Source organism: Rhinolophus ferrumequinum, chromosome 11 (assembly GCF_004115265.2).
Source record: "Rhinolophus ferrumequinum isolate MPI-CBG mRhiFer1 chromosome 11, mRhiFer1_v1.p, whole genome shotgun sequence".
Classification (NCBI taxonomy): Eukaryota; Metazoa; Chordata; class Mammalia; order Chiroptera; family Rhinolophidae; genus Rhinolophus; species Rhinolophus ferrumequinum.
This window is the reverse complement of record NC_046294.1, coordinates 36,203,683-36,220,271: the sequence shown is the minus strand read 5'-3', so window position 1 is coordinate 36,220,271 and position 16,589 is coordinate 36,203,683. Positions and strand designations below refer to the sequence as shown.

The 16,589-nt window shown below is 52.2% G+C and overlaps 1 protein-coding gene across 4 annotated transcripts in view; it reads right to left on the bottom strand.

The window, feature by feature from the left end:
* Nucleotides 1-14,901, bottom strand: part of USH1C (USH1 protein network component harmonin) — a 47,187-nt gene extending 32,286 nt beyond the window's left edge. For 3 of the 4 annotated variants that reach the window (XM_033120441.1, XM_033120443.1, XM_033120444.1), the window contains exons 1-4: nt 14,764-14,901; nt 4,749-4,816; nt 3,170-3,313; nt 2,885-3,023 (exon numbers count right to left, since the gene is read on the bottom strand). In XM_033120441.1, the coding sequence (XP_032976332.1) occupies nt 2,885-3,023; nt 3,170-3,313; nt 4,749-4,816; nt 14,764-14,799 (387 nt within the window). In that variant the 5' untranslated portion in view covers nt 14,800-14,901. The remainder of the gene's footprint in view (nt 1-2,884; nt 3,024-3,169; nt 3,314-4,748; nt 4,817-14,763) is intronic. The other variant, XM_033120442.1, reaches the window with a different exon arrangement.
* Nucleotides 14,902-16,589: the final 1,688 nt, after the last annotated feature.

The window sequence follows — 16,589 nt, the reverse complement described above, 5'->3', positions numbered from 1 at the left end:
AGTTAGCCGGTGTCTGGCACTCCATACGTAATCAATACATGGTTGCTATTGTTTTCATTAGTTGGGCCTGAGCTTAAATACTCGGATCATGTTTCTCTTCTCAGGACTTAGGCCTCATTAAATTGGGAGCCATGAGGGCTGTGGGGCCTGAGAGGCCAGCCCTGGATACAGACGCGTGGTGAGATTGCCCCCTGCTGGACACTGCCTGGGGTTCCTCCAAGCACCTCATCCCTGGAATCAGGCCTGAAGCTCCTCATTTAATAACTGCAGTGCTGGAAGGACCCTCAGAAATCAGTCGAAACAGGCCCAGGGAGGTGAAGTTTTGTCTAAGGTCACACAGCCATTAGCTATAAAACAGGGACTGGATCTGGATGCGACTCTCCAGCCTGAGGCCAGAGCAGGTCATCTGGGTACCTGACTCACATAACACGTGCTGACCCTTTGGAGACTTGTTGGTACATGTGGGGGACGCTCTGTGGGATCTGGGGGCTGGGCAGACAGCCTCTGAGGGGTCCTCTAGGCCAACTCTTAACCCCAGTCACCTTCTCGCTGTTGCTACCTGGACACTTCCTCACGTGGACACAGACCCTAATCTTCTCCAGGGCCTGACAGAAGTGTCAAGGGGCTCAAAAAGTTGCCACAGGAAGGGGCTCACTGAAGAACTCTTTAGGTTTCTGGGGCCAACTCCTGTAAGGCGAACAGGTGAACTAACTCCTTGCACCCACTTTTTTTTAACAACTCTGTTTCTGTTAATGAGATGAGGAAACTGAGACTCAGACAGGTGACATCACTTGCTTAAGGTCACCCAGCCAGTAAACAGTGTTGCTGGGATTTGAAGTCAAGTCTCCCTCACTGATAATAAGCGTTGTCTATTGGGCATCTGGAAGCAGAAAAGAAGGGCACCTGGCCAAGCCTGGCTGCAATTCCCTGTGTCCTGCCCTCTCTGGATCCTTGCCACCTATCAGAGCCCTCAAGTCCCATAGGAAAGGCAGGGATTACTGCGCCCGTTTTACAGCTGGAACAACCAAGGCACAGAAATCATTCTGCAGCCCTGGACTATACAGCAAGTCGTGCAGCACACACCGCCTTGTGCATGGCAGGGGACATAGGTTCAGACAGGATACACTTGAAAAAAAAAATCTAAAACATCTGCAGTAGGGAGATAAGAGCAGAGAGCTGGGGGCCCAAGATGGGTCCTATTGGTGGGTCCACGCCCCCCACCCATAGCCCAGCCTCATAGGTCAAATCAGCAGTTTGTGTCTGAACATCTCCTCCCCTGCCTTCCAGAATCTTCCTCTAGCCTCTCTGAGCCATGAGATCTCCCCAGAAACGTGAACCCAGACAGGTGAATGGATGCAGACATTTCCCCCAGCTCCTGTAAATGAAGTTCCCTGTCTTGTTCCTAAAGAGAACCTGCCCGGGACCCCAGTCAGAATGATTCCCACACAGCTCCTGGCTCAGGTTGCAGGATCAGCTTTCCTCTCCCTCTCACTCCCGCATGGAGCCCTGCAAAAAGGCTCTTTGTGCCAGGGCCACAATGAAATGACGATCTGAGGGACAGCGGCACAAAGGAGAGATGAGCCTGTCAGCCCCAGAAAGGGTGGATAATTCATAAGCCTGAGAAACAGGCGGGAAGATAAAACTTTGTTTCATTAAAATGCCCCCATGCCCCCAATCACGGAGACATCATTGAGAAATGCTTATCCTAAGAGGAGAGCTCACCCTGGAAAAAAGAGGGCCTCTGCTGATGCCAGAAGAGGAGCTCATTATGGTTTTTCTCTGGCTGCATTTCTGGGCTGGAAAATGTGCTGCACAGGAGAGGAATAATGAAGCGGCTGAAATTTCAGATGCCACCGGCAAGCCGTGAGACAGGGATTGAGAACAAAGCGTTGTCTGTCAGCTCCCAGTCTCCACCTCCCTTTCCACGGTGTCTTATACCCTTCGCCCCCTGAAGCCCCTGGCTCAGCCGCTCGGATTGGGATGTTGATAACAAACATGCTGGGAGGGGGTGAGAGGGTCTCCTTTAGCTGGACATACAAAAACACAGCTCTGGGCTCCGGCAGGAGGGAGACCTGGACGTCTGCCCATCTCTGCTCAGACACCCAGGTGTGGGGACCCCAGAGGAGAGGCACCTGGGGTGTTGAAGAGAGATCCTTGGGCTTGGCAGTTAGGGCCCAGGGATCCAAATTTTGGCTCTGTCACTTACTGGCTGCGACTCAAGATCTAAGCCTCTATCAACTCTATAAAATGGGGATGAGACAGCCAAAGCATATAATGGGAACTGATTGTACACATGTTACCTGGCACATTCTAGGTGTTTCTTCCATCTCCCTCTCTGCTTACTTCACAAACACAGAGCACGTATGTGCCTGGCACTGTTATAAGTACTTTATAATATGAATTGATGTATTCCTCATAACAACCTAATGAGGTAGATAGTGTCACCATCACCTCCATTTTATAGGTGAGCAAACTGAGGCATGGGGTTAAGTGTTTTCCCCAAAGTCACACAACTAATGAAAAGCAAAGACAGGATAGCCTGGCTCCAGAGTCTGCTCTGAAGCACCGTACTACACCAGGATTTCCTTGTTCCTTTCAGTAAAAGTCTACACATCCAAAGCTTCAGGGGTCCAGATATAACTAGGAGTAGGGGAGGTAGGGTATAGTGCAGTAGCAGTAGCCACAAGCCAAGTTCCCAGCTTGACTCAAGAAAACAGACAATTGTCTGTAGCCTGATTTCTATGGGCCTGTGGAAGATCTGTCAGGATGTGTCAGCCTCTTCCTATCCCAAAGTCTCAGACGAGTAAGGTGACCATGTGATGCCACATAGTCCAGCGAGTGAAGAAGGGGAGAGGCAGGAAGCCTGAGGGCTCCACTCACTCACTTGGAGCCCGACGTTGTCTGCCTGGCCGCCTTTGATGAGGTGGGAGATGAAAAGCCCACAGCCGAACTCGAGGCCGCCACGCACACTGAGCCCAAGGCCTTCTGGGTGCAGACGGTCCAGACGCACCTCCTTCAGCTTCCTGCCATAGGGAGAAGTCGGTGATGGCTCAGCTCTGGCCTGACCCCCAGTGCTGCCCCACCCACTAGTGAGCAGCTTGTCCATCCCAGGGTGATCTCTCCTACCCCCCACCCCCTGTCCAGGTTACTTGTCACTTCCCACTCGCACCTGGAGCGCCGGGGGGTCAGTTCGTCGTACTCCACCTGGTGCTTCAGTGGGATCAGGGGCCTGATGGCGTCAAACAGTGGCAAGCGGCTGGGCTCGTTGATGACCAGCTTCAGGTCTCCCACAAGTACAGCCACATCCATGGTCCTGTGGAGACACAGGGAAGAGGTGGAGCCGTACCCATAGCCATGACTTCTGAGACCCAAGGATTCCCAGAAGAAGCAGTACCGGGCTGTGTCTCCATCCATTGCGCTCAGGCCTTGGGATTGAGGAAAACTCTCCTGAAAAGCCCAGAGCCCTGAACTTAGGCCAGGGGCTTCCAAAGAGCTTTGTTCTCTCATATGAGCACCACAAGGAAACTGGTGAGGTAGGGATGGTTAACCCATTTTGCAAGTAAAATCAAGTCCGGATTCAAACCCCACTCTGCCTCGTTCTGAAGCCCAGGTCTTTCCAGACAGGAAACCTCATGTGAGACGGTGGTGACCCGTATACCCCCGGTCTCTCACTTAGCCTGCAGCTAAACTCGCGGTACCTCTCACACGCGTCCTCCTCTCACTGTTCAGGCCCGCAGCACCCCTGGCCTGCACCTCTCTAGCTGCCTGCAGACTTGCTCACTCTTTTCTAACCTTTTCTAAATGTAAGTCACTCCTCTTCTCCAAACCGTTCGATGGCTACCCACATGATCCATTCTCTCTGGCAGGCTCAGGGCCTCCACGACCTGTCTCCGTGGACCTGCCCCAGCCTCGTGGATGTGTACGTTCCCTGTGAGCCCCGAGCTCTCCTCCCCCAGGTTCCTTGTCATGTCCCACTCACACCTGTGCTTTCACCTCTCTGCACCTGTGCTAATGTTGCTCCCTTATCCTGGAATGCCCGTCCCTGGTATTTCCACCTATCAAAATCCTTCTTATGCTTCAAACCCCAGCTCAAGGCTCCTTGGTCCTTCCCTCCACAGTTAGAAGTGAAGACTCCTTTCTGCGCATCCTGCTTTCACTTCTATGTATCAGTTATGTTACTGTAACTCATATTAGGGTTCTTCGTTCTTCTTCGTGTTTGTATGGTCTGTCTCCCGTCTCCAGGCCACGAGGAAGTTGAGGAAAGAAAGTAGATCTTATTCATTTCCAGATTCTGCACGGTACCCAGCAAGGGGCAGTTGCTTACAGCGTATGCTGAATGAATCAGAAAGCAGGGGGGTGATACGAGACGAGACCCCTGATGCTCGGGCGGCTGGCATTTCCTGCCCTGCCCCAGCAGTCACATTCTATTTGAACCTATCTGGCTACTTGATAGCCTCCCCCATCAGATTGCGAGCAACCCGAGGGCAGTAATCAGTCTGCCGTGCTCACACGTGTGCCCCTAGCCCCGAGCACAGAGCCACGCACAGAGTGTCTGTGTAACTATTTGCTGGGACAAGTGACTGGTGTGTCCATTTGGCTCCCAGGAGCCTTGAGAACGTGCCTTCCCTCCGACCCCATCTCCCCAGGGTGGGATGGGGAAGTCTTCCTGTGTCAGAACCACCTCCACCAGGGCTCCCTGCAGACAGGGGCACCCGGCTGGTCCACAGGCGCCGGCCCAGCACACTTACTGGTGGTACATCCGCAGCACGTCATACAGATAGTCCTTCTCTGCATCGTTTTCGATCAGAAAATCCACCTGGAAAACCCAAGGGCAGAATTATAGCTCCAGGGCCCACATCCCCATCGCAGACCTCAGCGAAGGGAGGCGACTGCTGGGGACGTCCTCAGCATGTCCTCAGGGCTGCGTTGTGAGGAGAGGAGGGAACCCGAGGCCAGGCTGGCCTTCTGACCCAACACATCAGACCACCCTAACGTGGCTCGGGGAGCACCTCTGCACCTCCAGATGTGGCAGGCCAAGCCTTGTCCCAGGCGGGTGCACACACCTGTGCACAAATGTGACAGCAATACACCCCATGGCAGCAGTGCTGCCACTCAGCCCCTGGCTGTGTCGCCAGGGTCCAGGGTAGCAACCACAGTGTAGGCTCCCTGATATGCAGGGAGCCCGTTCCCCCTTTTTTTTTTTACCTGATGGTGGCTGTAGTGCTGGATAACTGCTTTCAGAAAGGATTTGGGCCACTCGCTCAGATAGCACATCCCACCCTCCGGAAGCACCTCACCATAGAGCTCTTCTGTGTCACCAGTGCCGGGGGCAGCTCTGCCCTGTCCCCTCCTGGCCTAAGCTGGGTTCTGGCCCCTGACTTCTGGCCACTCCTTCCCCTCCCCAGGTGCCTGCAGACACCCCCCCCCACACACACACACACCCACAGGAGAGAGTCAGGTTACATTATTTCATCTTTGCTGACGTCAATGGCTGGGACTCCAAGGTCAGGGTCAAGCACGTTTTCATGAGCACCTCAGCCCCAGGGGAGCTGGTAGCCCAGCAGTCCCAGATTCCACTCCACAGGGCAGGGTAGTGTGAGTCTCTATGCACTGTATCCTTGGCTCTCTCTTCAGCCTGAGACTGAGTAAGAGAGAGAAGGAGGCTCAAGGGAATCACTGTGCCTCCCTCCTGCAGCCTCCAGCCCCAACAGCAGGGTCCAGGGCCTCAGGCCTCCACAGGGAGACGCTGCTGCTGATTGGTCCTCAGAGAAGGGCCACAGCAGCTCTGTCTCTTTCTATGGGTATCTCAGGGGTTCTGGAAGGCTGGGGCAGTCTGTCTGTCCCAACACACTAGGCCCAGTCCTGGGGATTTCTGGTGTGAGCGGGGGTACAGAGTACAGATTGCTGGTCCCCACCTGACTGCCCGCTTCTCTCTCAAGTCAGGCTGAGCATTTCAATGAAGATGAGAATAACCTAGGAGGCTTGCCCTCCGCTGACTCACAGCTGGGCTTCAGCTGCTACAGAAGCTCACCCCTCTTGCCCAATGAGGGCACTCCCGCTTTCTCCTATTTTACTGCCCTTCTCCTCCAGGCCAGGGGCTCCCAGCCAGCTGGATGATGGGTAGAAGCATCTGCTTGAGTGGATGGTACTGTATCGTAGGGAGGTATCCTGGGCTCTTGCACACACCGCGTAAGGCTACCTCCCAAAGCCCATCTCTATGAGGAAACAGCCTGGACTCTCTCTCCGTCCTCTGCCTGGACCTACATGGGGGAGTTGGCAGGGGGACCTCCTGAGATAGGCCCGGGCTACCCACATTTGGCTGCATTAGAGGAGTCTGCGCAGAGAAAAATTCTGGACTCCCCTAGGGTCAGGCGCCAGAATTTTCTTTATCAATTAGATCATATCACTTGTGGTTGCTTAATAGCTTCTCCTTGTACTTAAAATCAAATCCGAATCCAAATTCCTTACTTTGACTTATCCAAGCCCAGCTTTATCTCCTGCCGTTCTTCCTGGCTACACAGACCTCCAATCTGTGCCTCCCACGGGCCTCCCTAGCTTCAGCCTCAGGGCCTTGGCAGGTGCTCCTCCCTCTGCCTGGCTGGCTTCCTACTCCCCTGCATGGCTGGCCTCCTTCCCAGGGAGGTCTTCCTGCTCACCTACCCAAACAGAACTCATTCCATCCCCCAGCACCCGCTCCGAAATATTCCAATTCCTTCATTGCCGCAGTCACAATTTGTAACTTAATGTCTTGCCTTTTTCGTGAATTGGTTTGTTTCCTTCATCAGACAGAAAACCCCAATGAGGGGAAGGATGAGGTTTGTTTGTTCTAAACTCCTTGTGCCGAACGCCTAATAAGTGGTCAATAAATAAGTAGTGAATGGATTTGTCCATCCTGCCGCCTGGTGAGCCCACACAATCAGATGGGAGGAAGGGAATTATGGGAACAGAAGGGGAAAGAAAATAATGTTTGCGGAGTCCCCATGGGCTGGCACCAGGAGCTTTTCTTGGTTTTTCTTCCATTTGTCTATCTCACCAGCCCTACGAGGCCTGGTATTCTCGCATCATGTTGCAGATGAGGAAACTGAAGATCAGAGAGGTTATGTCAACTCACCTAAGGTCCCACAGCTAATAAGAGACAGACTTAAGATTTGAACCTTAGTCTATCTGATTCCAAGGCCCACACTCTTCCTGCTCTACCGATGAGTGTGTGAGTCAGGCCTTCCTGGGAAAAACTCCATGCCCTCTTTAGGCCAAAATTTCACAAACCCTTTGCTCTCAAATTCTTCCTTATCTCAAATCCCCATCCTTCTGTTTTGCACGGTTGAAAAAACCCTTTTCGCTTGGTCTATACTGAACAAGAAAACAGATCTTTTGAATGACTCCTTGAACCATGGATGTTGTCTCCAAGGGAAGCATAAAAATCCCACATGCTCTGGTGGAATGAGGACATCCTGACCAAAACGCTTCTAGCTCAGTTCCAGCCTTTGGGGGTGGGGAGGGGGATAGGGTACCATGAGAAAAAGGAGAGAAGAGAGAATCTCTTGCTGGCTGAGGCCTCCGGACTAAAGCTCTCTCCCACCCCTCCTTGCACAGTTGCCTCCTGCTGCATCATTGGACTGAATGATGGACTGTCCTTGGTAGGCAGTTTACACACTGCCTGGAAAGTGGGAGTAGAAGACAAAGGCAACTGCCAATGTTATAGCCCAGGATTCTGTTTTTCTGCTTTCCCGGCCAAGCATAGATCTCCTAGCGATGGTCTTTGTGGAAAAGAGCCTGTTCCTGGTGTTCCTGGGCTCCTGGTCCTGCTGGGTAGCTGGCTGATGCTGACCACTTTATCCAGAAATCACACCCTATCAGTCTCCTGTGGCAACAACAAGTTCAGCTCTTTAGCCTGACGTTCAGTCATTCTCACCAGTTAGGTCACTCAAATCCTAGTCTTCAGTCCTATCCTTACCTGCTTTCCAGGGGTATCTCCACCATTTCCTAAGTGGGACTCAGGCTGCAGCCGAACGGACCCTTCCCCCAACACATGGACCTCCCCGTCCTCGCTCATAATGATCCATCGACCTCTACAATTCTGACTTGTCCATTTAAAAAATTATCTATGTACCACAACAGCTGAGGAAACATACCTGGATTATGTGGAATGTTCTTTAAATACAAATCTAAGTCATAAATCAAAATAGAGGTCCTGTCACTGCTCTCCTGGAAGGGTCTCCAAAGGACTCAGAGAGAACAGCACTGCTTTGTCCCCTGAGCACACCTCAGGGAAGACACACACCCTTACACCTCACTCTTTGGGCTTTAAGAGGCATGGAGAAAGACAACTGAGAAAGATGGAACTTTCTCTGGAAGCCTGAACATGCAATAACATCACCACCATAATTCAAATTTTACTTTTTAAATGTTTGGATGACTTAATATGGTTTCCCCTCCTCCTGGAGTCTGGGTCCTAGCGAACTGACCAGGAGGATCCTGCCAGCACCGGTCCAAGGATCAGCTTCGGGAGCGCCTGCTCGAGGGCACTTTGGACCACTCTCCTGATACCCTGTGCCCAGGTATGTGTAAAGCACCTGTACACCATAGGCCTTCAACAGCTCAGTGCTGCGCACACCGGTGCACAGTGCTCAGTGGTGTCCACTGAATGACGAATGGACTCCAGCTGCTCTAGTCTGGAGCCTCCCTTCCAACCACTTGGCCAGTCCTGGGTGACCACCTCCCGGGAACGTCTCAGCACACACCTGCCGCAGCTCCTGGCTCTTTCTCCTCTTAGCTCAGTTCTAGCTCATCACAAAAGAGTAGGTCCCACGCCCATGCACGATGAACTGCCTGGCCTCCCCCCCAAACCCTGCCTTCATTGAAGGGGAATGCACTTCTGGAGTCTTTCCTGCCCGTGCACAGCCCAGAGCCTCCTCACCCAGCTCCCAGCCTGACGCTCTTCTTGCCCGGTTCCCTCATTCAGGCATACTCTGCTAACTGACTGCCTACCACTCCTGAAGAGGTTTACATGTATTGTCTTTAATCTCCCAACAACCTTCTGAGATAGATGGATATTATCATCTCCATTTCACAGATGAGGAGATAGAGGCTCAGAGAAGTAAGTGGCAGAAATGAGACTCCACCCTATGCCTGCTGGCTCCAAAGCCTCTGCTTTTTTCAAACCACCATTTGGTACCCAGTTACTAGATGTAACGTTTTGTGTGTGCATTTGTGGAATACACATGTATGGGGCACCTACTGTGTGTAAGATACCATGTCTTCTTTCTCCAACTGGGTTTAGAAAGCTTTTCCTTTTCTTAGATCCCTCTTGATGATGGGCACAGAAATCCTAACGGAGCCCACCATCGACAATTAACAGTTGGGGGGGTCTCTTTATCGCATCAATCCCCCCACCCCTGCTGACCTTGTGTCTGACCTTGTGAGTGGTCCCCTCCCTCCGGCATCAGCATTCGCTGGCTGATGCTCAGCTGGCTCTGTGCTGTAGGCCTGTACGGGGCACTGGAGGCAAATTCTAGGTTTGGCCTCGGGCCCTCTCCAGCCTCATCTCCCGGCATTCCTCTGTGTGGTCTGGCCCTTCCGGACAGCTGCACAGGGAAAGCACACGACCTTCAGCTCATGTAAATTCACCTCCATGTGTGCACCCAGCCAAAGGGGGAGAAGGAGAGAAGAACAAATTAAATAATGCACGTTGCTCCACTTGACCTTGGGCTGTGGTAGGGATTAAATGAGTGAATGTGTGTCAGGCACTTAGGACAGAGCCCAAGGCTCCAAACTGTGTGCTGGATCTCTTCCCTTGTGCTTCCGGCCCACTCTCCAGCCTTCGCTGCCCTGCCCCGTGCCCCAGGAAGCTTTGCGGGAGCTCCCTGCCCTCTGCTTCCTGCTGTGTTCAGCCAACAGGTGGTGAGAGAGCCTGAGGAGACAGAGAACGGGTTCTGACCTCCAGTTCTCACTATGTGGGTTCACCCTGAGGCAGGTTCCCTCACCTGAGGCGGGCTTCTCTCTGCAGCCATGGCTCTCCCCTGTTTTGGGGACTCGCCCTTCCCTCGCCTTCAGGAACACCTGGCTTCCAGCAGCTGCTCCTCCCAGGCTGTATTAACAAGGCTTATGGCCCCGCAGGTACCTGCCCTTCCCTCTACGGAGTGCCTTCATAAAACTCTCTTCAGTTTCCGGTTTGAATGAGCCAGCTGCTTCCTGCCGTGGCCCTGGCTGGCATGAAATGTTAGCTCTTAGTGGCGGTGGTGCCAGCAACTTTTCCTCTGTGACCTCTTCCTCCACCTTTAAGACTCCTTGATTCAGACGTCAGCTCTTCTTGGTCAAGCCTTTCCTCAGGCTCTGCCACAAAGCCTGTCCTGTCATTCTCTGTGCACTGACAACACTTTGTTTCCACCCCTACCATGGGACTCGCCAAGCTGCCCGCCTGTCTCCCCACTAATCTGCGAGTGTCCCAGGCACAGGCCTGGGGGCAGTGTAGAGAGTGAAGCCAACAAGCCCCTTCCCCACCTGGGTCTACACCTCTCTGTGCTTCAGTTCCCTCATCTGTAAAATGGGGATAAAAGTATCAGTTTCATACCATTTCATCCTTTGATGAGGGAATTAATAACTTTTTTGCTATTCATAAGTTACTGTTAAATGCCTGGAACAGTGCCTAGCAAATAATAAGTTCTAAGTGTTTGTTAAATAAATCTAAGTAAGAATAGATGATACAAAATCGAATTTCTCAGTCGCTGAGAGAGAGTGGGCTCTTCATAAATGTTGGTGGGATGAATGGATCCAGCCACACTCTCCCCAGACCTTCACAGCTTGTATCCCAGATAGCGCTGGGTTTACTTGACTCTTGCTTTATTATCATAACTTCATCTTTTCAAGACTCTGGTTGGTCGCCTTTGAGTCAGTGCGTGGCACAGCTGACCACGCCCCCTTCTCCTGGGTCTCCTGCCTCACTTGCTATTCCTTTTCCTCTAAAGGTTGGGGTGCCCTGGACTCTGTCCTGGGTCTTCTCTCCATCTGCACTGTCTCTCTGAGTGACTCATCCGTCACGGGGCTTGCACTATCATCTAAACCCAAAGGACTCACTGCGGTTTCCCTGTAGCACGGCCCTCTCCCTCAGTCTTCACACTCCTACAAGTACCAGCCCTCTCAGTCCCGTCTCTATTTGAAGGTCTAACTGATGTCTTCAACTGAAAATATCCAAAACGGAATTCTTAGTTTCCACCACCTCCTCCTCTTGCTCCTCCTCCCAACATGTAGGCTCATTCTTGAGTCTCTTCACACCCACAGCCAACCCATTGGCAAAGCCCATCCGGTTTGGCTCTAACATGTGCCCTGGGTCTGACCACTCCTCACCAGAGTACAAGCCCCCACCTCTGGCCTGGGCTACTGTAAAAGCCTCCTGAATGGGTTCCTCTCTTGGCTCTGTCAGTCTGCTCTCTACAAGCAGTCAAGCAATTCCTTTGAAACGTAAATCAGTCATGTCAGGCGTCTGCTGGCTTCTCATCACACTCACAACAAATTCCAAAGTCTTGACCACGGCCCAGCAGGCTTCCACCACTCCTCCGATCCATCTCCCACTGCTCTCCATTCCATAATTCCTCTCAGAAACACCATCCTACTTGCCCTTCCGAAAGAAGGCAAGCATATGCTTGCCACGGGGCCTTTGCACTTGCTGTTCTCTCTCTCGGAATGCCCTTCCACATATATTCCCATGGCTCCTTCCCTCACTTCTTCCCGGTCTCTGCTCAAATCTCACCTCTTCAGAGAGGCCTTCCTGACTCCCCTAAATAGAGAGTACCACCTTGTTACTTTCTATCCTCTCATCCCTTTATTTTTCCATCGCCTGTATCACTACTTGGCATTTTATGATACTTTTATTGGTTTATTTGTTAACTCTCTGTCTTCCCTACTAGAATGTACTCTCTGAAAGGGCAGGGAGTTTGTTTTATTGTTCGGTGCTTAGAGAGCTGTGTGGCATATATTCGGAGCTCTGTCAATATTTACTGCATGTATGCATGAATGAATATAAGCGAATCCCTAGAAGGCAGGTTCTGTTTGTGACCTTCCAATGTGTCCCACCCCACCTCCAGATGCCTGGCCTTGGGCAGGGTACACTACAGATACCCATAGACGCATGGTTACTGAACAGGCAATAAATACTTTTTGAACAAATGAGTAACCGAGTTCTTGCTCCATGCAGGTGAGTGAGCAGAGGGGCACGCCTGCTTTGCAGAAGGTGGTTCTCTGGGGAAGAAGCCTTAGTTTCTGATGTCGTTTTCCTTGTCCCTTGGTATCCTGGCCCAAGGCTGTGACCGGGTAGGCCATGCAAGTGCTGCTGGTGGCCTTGAGAAACTGCACAAGCCCAGAGGAATAGATTCCTGTTGCTCTGGAGGCACTGGTGGAAACAGTGTGGCCATTTACCAAATGGTTACTATGTGTCCAGAGTAGCCAGTACTTGAGTTCCTATTTAATATATCCTGTCCTATGAGGTAAGCACTAGGGGCTTCATCTTACAGCTGAGGAAACTGAAGCTTGGAGATATTATGTGGCTTGCCCAAGGTCTCACTTGTTACAATGAGTGACAGGGTTCAGATCTGACACCAGTTCGGCATAACCCCAGATAATAGACAACAGCAGCAGACATTGAAGCTCCACAAAAACAGCAGTGCCAGGGTCGATTTAAGCTCCCCACACATGTGTAGATCTCATTCAGCATTCACAGTAATCTTACTAGTTAAATATTACTGTTATCCTCATTTAACAAATTAGAGAACGGAGGCACAGAGAGGTTAATAACTGGCTCAGGGTCACACAGCACTTTCCATGACAACACACTACCTTTAATGTTACCTCCAACCACTAAGGATTTAGATTACAAATCATTCTCAAGGGGTCAATTTGCTGTGAAACACTAAGGAGGGGTCATCCAGAAAGCAACTGACAGCAAGCAGTAGATTTCACCCAATATGCCTGTGTACCCCTATCTCTGTCCTCTGCTGCTTCATCCCTTTTCCCCAGTTCCTAGATAATCTCCAACCTGGGAGGGGAAGGCTGCTGCCGCCTCTGAAGCTGCAGGGCACAAAGTCCAGCCCAGGCCTTGCCCAGCATGGCGCCTGCCCCGCCTGCACACACGGGGACATTAATAGGTAATGACTTGTGATGAGGAAGAGAAGGGCAGTGGAAACACAGAGGCCTGAGGCCCTTTGGAGCCTGTGGGGCCTGGGGAAGAGGAATAGGGGCTACTCCAGGGGCTGAATTAGACAGGGGACCCCACAGGTAATTCTCCCCAAAGAGGCAAAGACCAGTACTCTACGAGAAGAAGGCAAAAGAGGACCCGAATTTACTTTTAGCCCAGGAGCAGGAAAGTGAAATTCAAGCCTAAGTCTTGGGGTGCTCTTTCAAAGTAGGTTGTCTGAAATCTACACTCACCAAATGTCCTCACGTCTGAAATTTCTCCCCTCACGTCCCTTTGCAACAGGGTACACTGGTGAACACTGTTTCACAGTCCCCTAGCCTTTTGCCAGTCCCCAACTCCTGCTGAACTTGCTGTCATCTCTCACCCAAGGCTTCGTTTTAGGGAGACGTCGCCAGTATGAGTTGCCCCCTTTGTGCGCCCAACAAACCTTGATCCCAACACTCAGCAGCTAGCCACGGGGAATTACTAGAGGAGGGTGTGCCTCTCATGTACGCCACCAACAGTTTGAGGGCAGAGACTGGGTCTGGCACATAATGGGTGCTCAAGACATGTTTATAAGTGAATGATGGACTCCCCAGCCCTTGGCCCTCAGCCCGGCAATGACTGGCTCCTCAGTCTCCCCAGGGCCTCTCTATGGGGAGAGAGAGGTGAAGCACCCTGGTCTTGCCTACCTGAGCTCTGCCCCTCAGGCCTGGGAGGGGTTTGGCTTGGTCTAAAGACACTGTCCTGTCCCTCTGGGCTCCGGGATGGCCTCAGGGCACACAGTCACTTGCCCCTCAGGCAGGGCCTGGCACCCCTGCTTTCACCCCTGGGCTCTGAGGCAGCCCAAAACCTGGAGGGGAGGTCCGCTGTGTCTCCTGGAAAGGTCCTGTCTGACCTCAGGGCCTCAGTGGCTCTTGCAGAGTTCTGGACACTGTTCTGGAAATGCCCTGGATGAAATCCAGCAGCTTCCAGGGATGGTGTCTGAGGATCCCAGACCACCAATGAGGCCCCTTCGTGGGACACACCAGGGGAGAGTGATTCTGCTGGAAGGGCCTGGCGGACTCTCTGGACCTCCTCCCTTCCTCTCACTGCCCCCCCTCCCCCACCAGCAGTTCCTCAGCTGCTTGTCTGGGACCTAAGAAATACCCTTAGGCAAGGAGGGGACTTCTTGAAGTGTTTTGAGATCAAAGGACAGACACAGGCAGTTCCCCTTCCTGAGAATCCTCACTGCTCAGACACTTCCTCTGACCCTCTCCACGTGCTCCATCTGAGCTGGGAGCACTAGGAAGGAGCTGGGGGATTTGCCCACTGGGGCATCAAACAGAAGTATCCTCTCTCCCAGCCCACCAAGGCTGGAAGGAATTCCAACCCCAGAGAAGTACCAGCGCCAGCCCCTGGAGGGCAGAAGGAGGAAGGTCACTTTCAGATCAGTTTAATAATTCCTACATCTGGAGTCTCCGTGTTCCTCCCTCATTTTACTGGCGATTCCTGCTGGCAATCAAATGACCCTCAGGGTCCCAGACTACCTAGAAACTCAGGCTCGACTGGTAAAGGGAGGGTTCCCAGGCACTTGGGGAGCCCCTAGCAGCTCTGACCTTATGCCGGAATTCTCGGGCCACCTTCCGGTCCATGGCTGGGACAGATCGCGCGGCGTCGCTGCACAAGTCGTTCCTTGGGGTGCCTGGCTGCCCGGAGCTGGCAGGAGCGGCGACGTTGACCTGCGGGGCCTTGACGGGTGGGGGCGGAGCCTTGGCGGGGGCGGGGCGGGGCCTCTGGGAGGCCGGAGACACCTGTCCGGAAACTTGTCTCCTCCCACTGACGCCCCTGGCTCCAGTGTGTAATGTAGTGGTGACGGTGGATGGCTGGAGCTATTCCAATCCTTTTGGAATGACTCCGAACACACGCAATTGAAAGAGAGGATCTCTGGACGCGTGGGGAGGAGGTTTGGGACGTTTTTGTGGGGTCGGAATTAAGAAGTTCTGAGACTGTCACATGGATAAGTAGGGAGTGAGGTGGCCTAGTCAGCTTTCTCTGGATACACAAACAGAGGCCCATGTGCCTTCCTAAGGCTACCACTGTCTCACCTCCAGCGTGCATTCCACAATGACCTCTTCCCACTAGGAAGAAATCTTTGATCAGTGAATTTCTTGAGGCGAGGTCTTATTGTGGCCCGCAGAGGCCAGAGTCAGTGGGTGAAAGTGCCCCTCTTCATCCAACTTCCCCTCCCACCTCCTCTAGCCCACCCCACCCCACCTTCAAACACACCTATACACACATTCACTGAAGCACGAAAGGGCTTGGCAATGACAGTCTGATTTCTGGCTGACCTTCACCCAGGGCCCAAACCCCATTTGGTCCATTTGATTCAATCCAACCAAAGTTTGCTGAAGGTCTAGTGCTGGACGCAAAGACAAGGATGAACCAAGCCTGGGGCAGACTGAGAGGAAAGAGGGGGCCGGGAAAGGTGTAGTATAACAGGTGTGGATGGGAAGAGTGGGGACCTTTATGGAGCTTGTGCCTGTACTTAACCCAGGACGGGGGACTGATCTGTTTGCACCATTTCAGGGGGCAGGAGACAGCAGCTTGAATCAGCGAACCTGACAATTGTAACTTCAAGGGCACCTAAAGATCTCCTCCTTTGCATCCCACACCTAATCGCTGAAGTTTTGCCAGCAGACTAAATTTGGGCTAAATTGTTGCCTAGTTTAAAATGTAAATCCCCCCTGGAAAGAACCTTAAAACATTATCCATGTTCTCACCTTAGCATTAACTCATTAAGTCAGAGATAAAAGGGAAAGACTTGTGGGATTTTCAAAGGTCCAGGAAAGAGACGCGAAACATATTCCTCTCCAACTTACTTCGTTGATTCTCTACATTTCATAATATGTCATATGGCTGTTTATTTCACATGTAGAATCCAGGCAGAGTGACAAATGCCCTTACAAGGGGAAATGAGGTCCCAATCCTTTTACATAACTGCCACCCCCACAGACTCTCTCCTTCTTAAAATGCTTCCCTCTTGGTTTTGGGGGTAGCTCCGAGTCCTGCTTCTCCTCTCCCGTGAATGTTCCTTTTCCAGCTTCCTCTGGGACAATGCTGCCTTCACTCACTCTCTAACCATACTCCGTCCTTGGCTCTTGCCTCTTCACCTTCCCATCTATGTGCGTGACTTTAAATCCCCTGTGTGGGGATAGTTGTGTGTGCTTTATTTACCACTCAGTTCCCCGAACAGTGTGCAGTGAGGAATAGATGCTCAACAACTTAACTGAATGAATGAATGAATGAATGAATGAATGAATGCATCCCAAATCTATACCCTGCCCAGAGGTCTGCTGGGGCCATCGTCATCATCATCCCCGAGTCCTGGTGTCTAGGTGGTGTTCCAATAATCAGTTGGCCAAGTGAACGACGCACAGGTCCC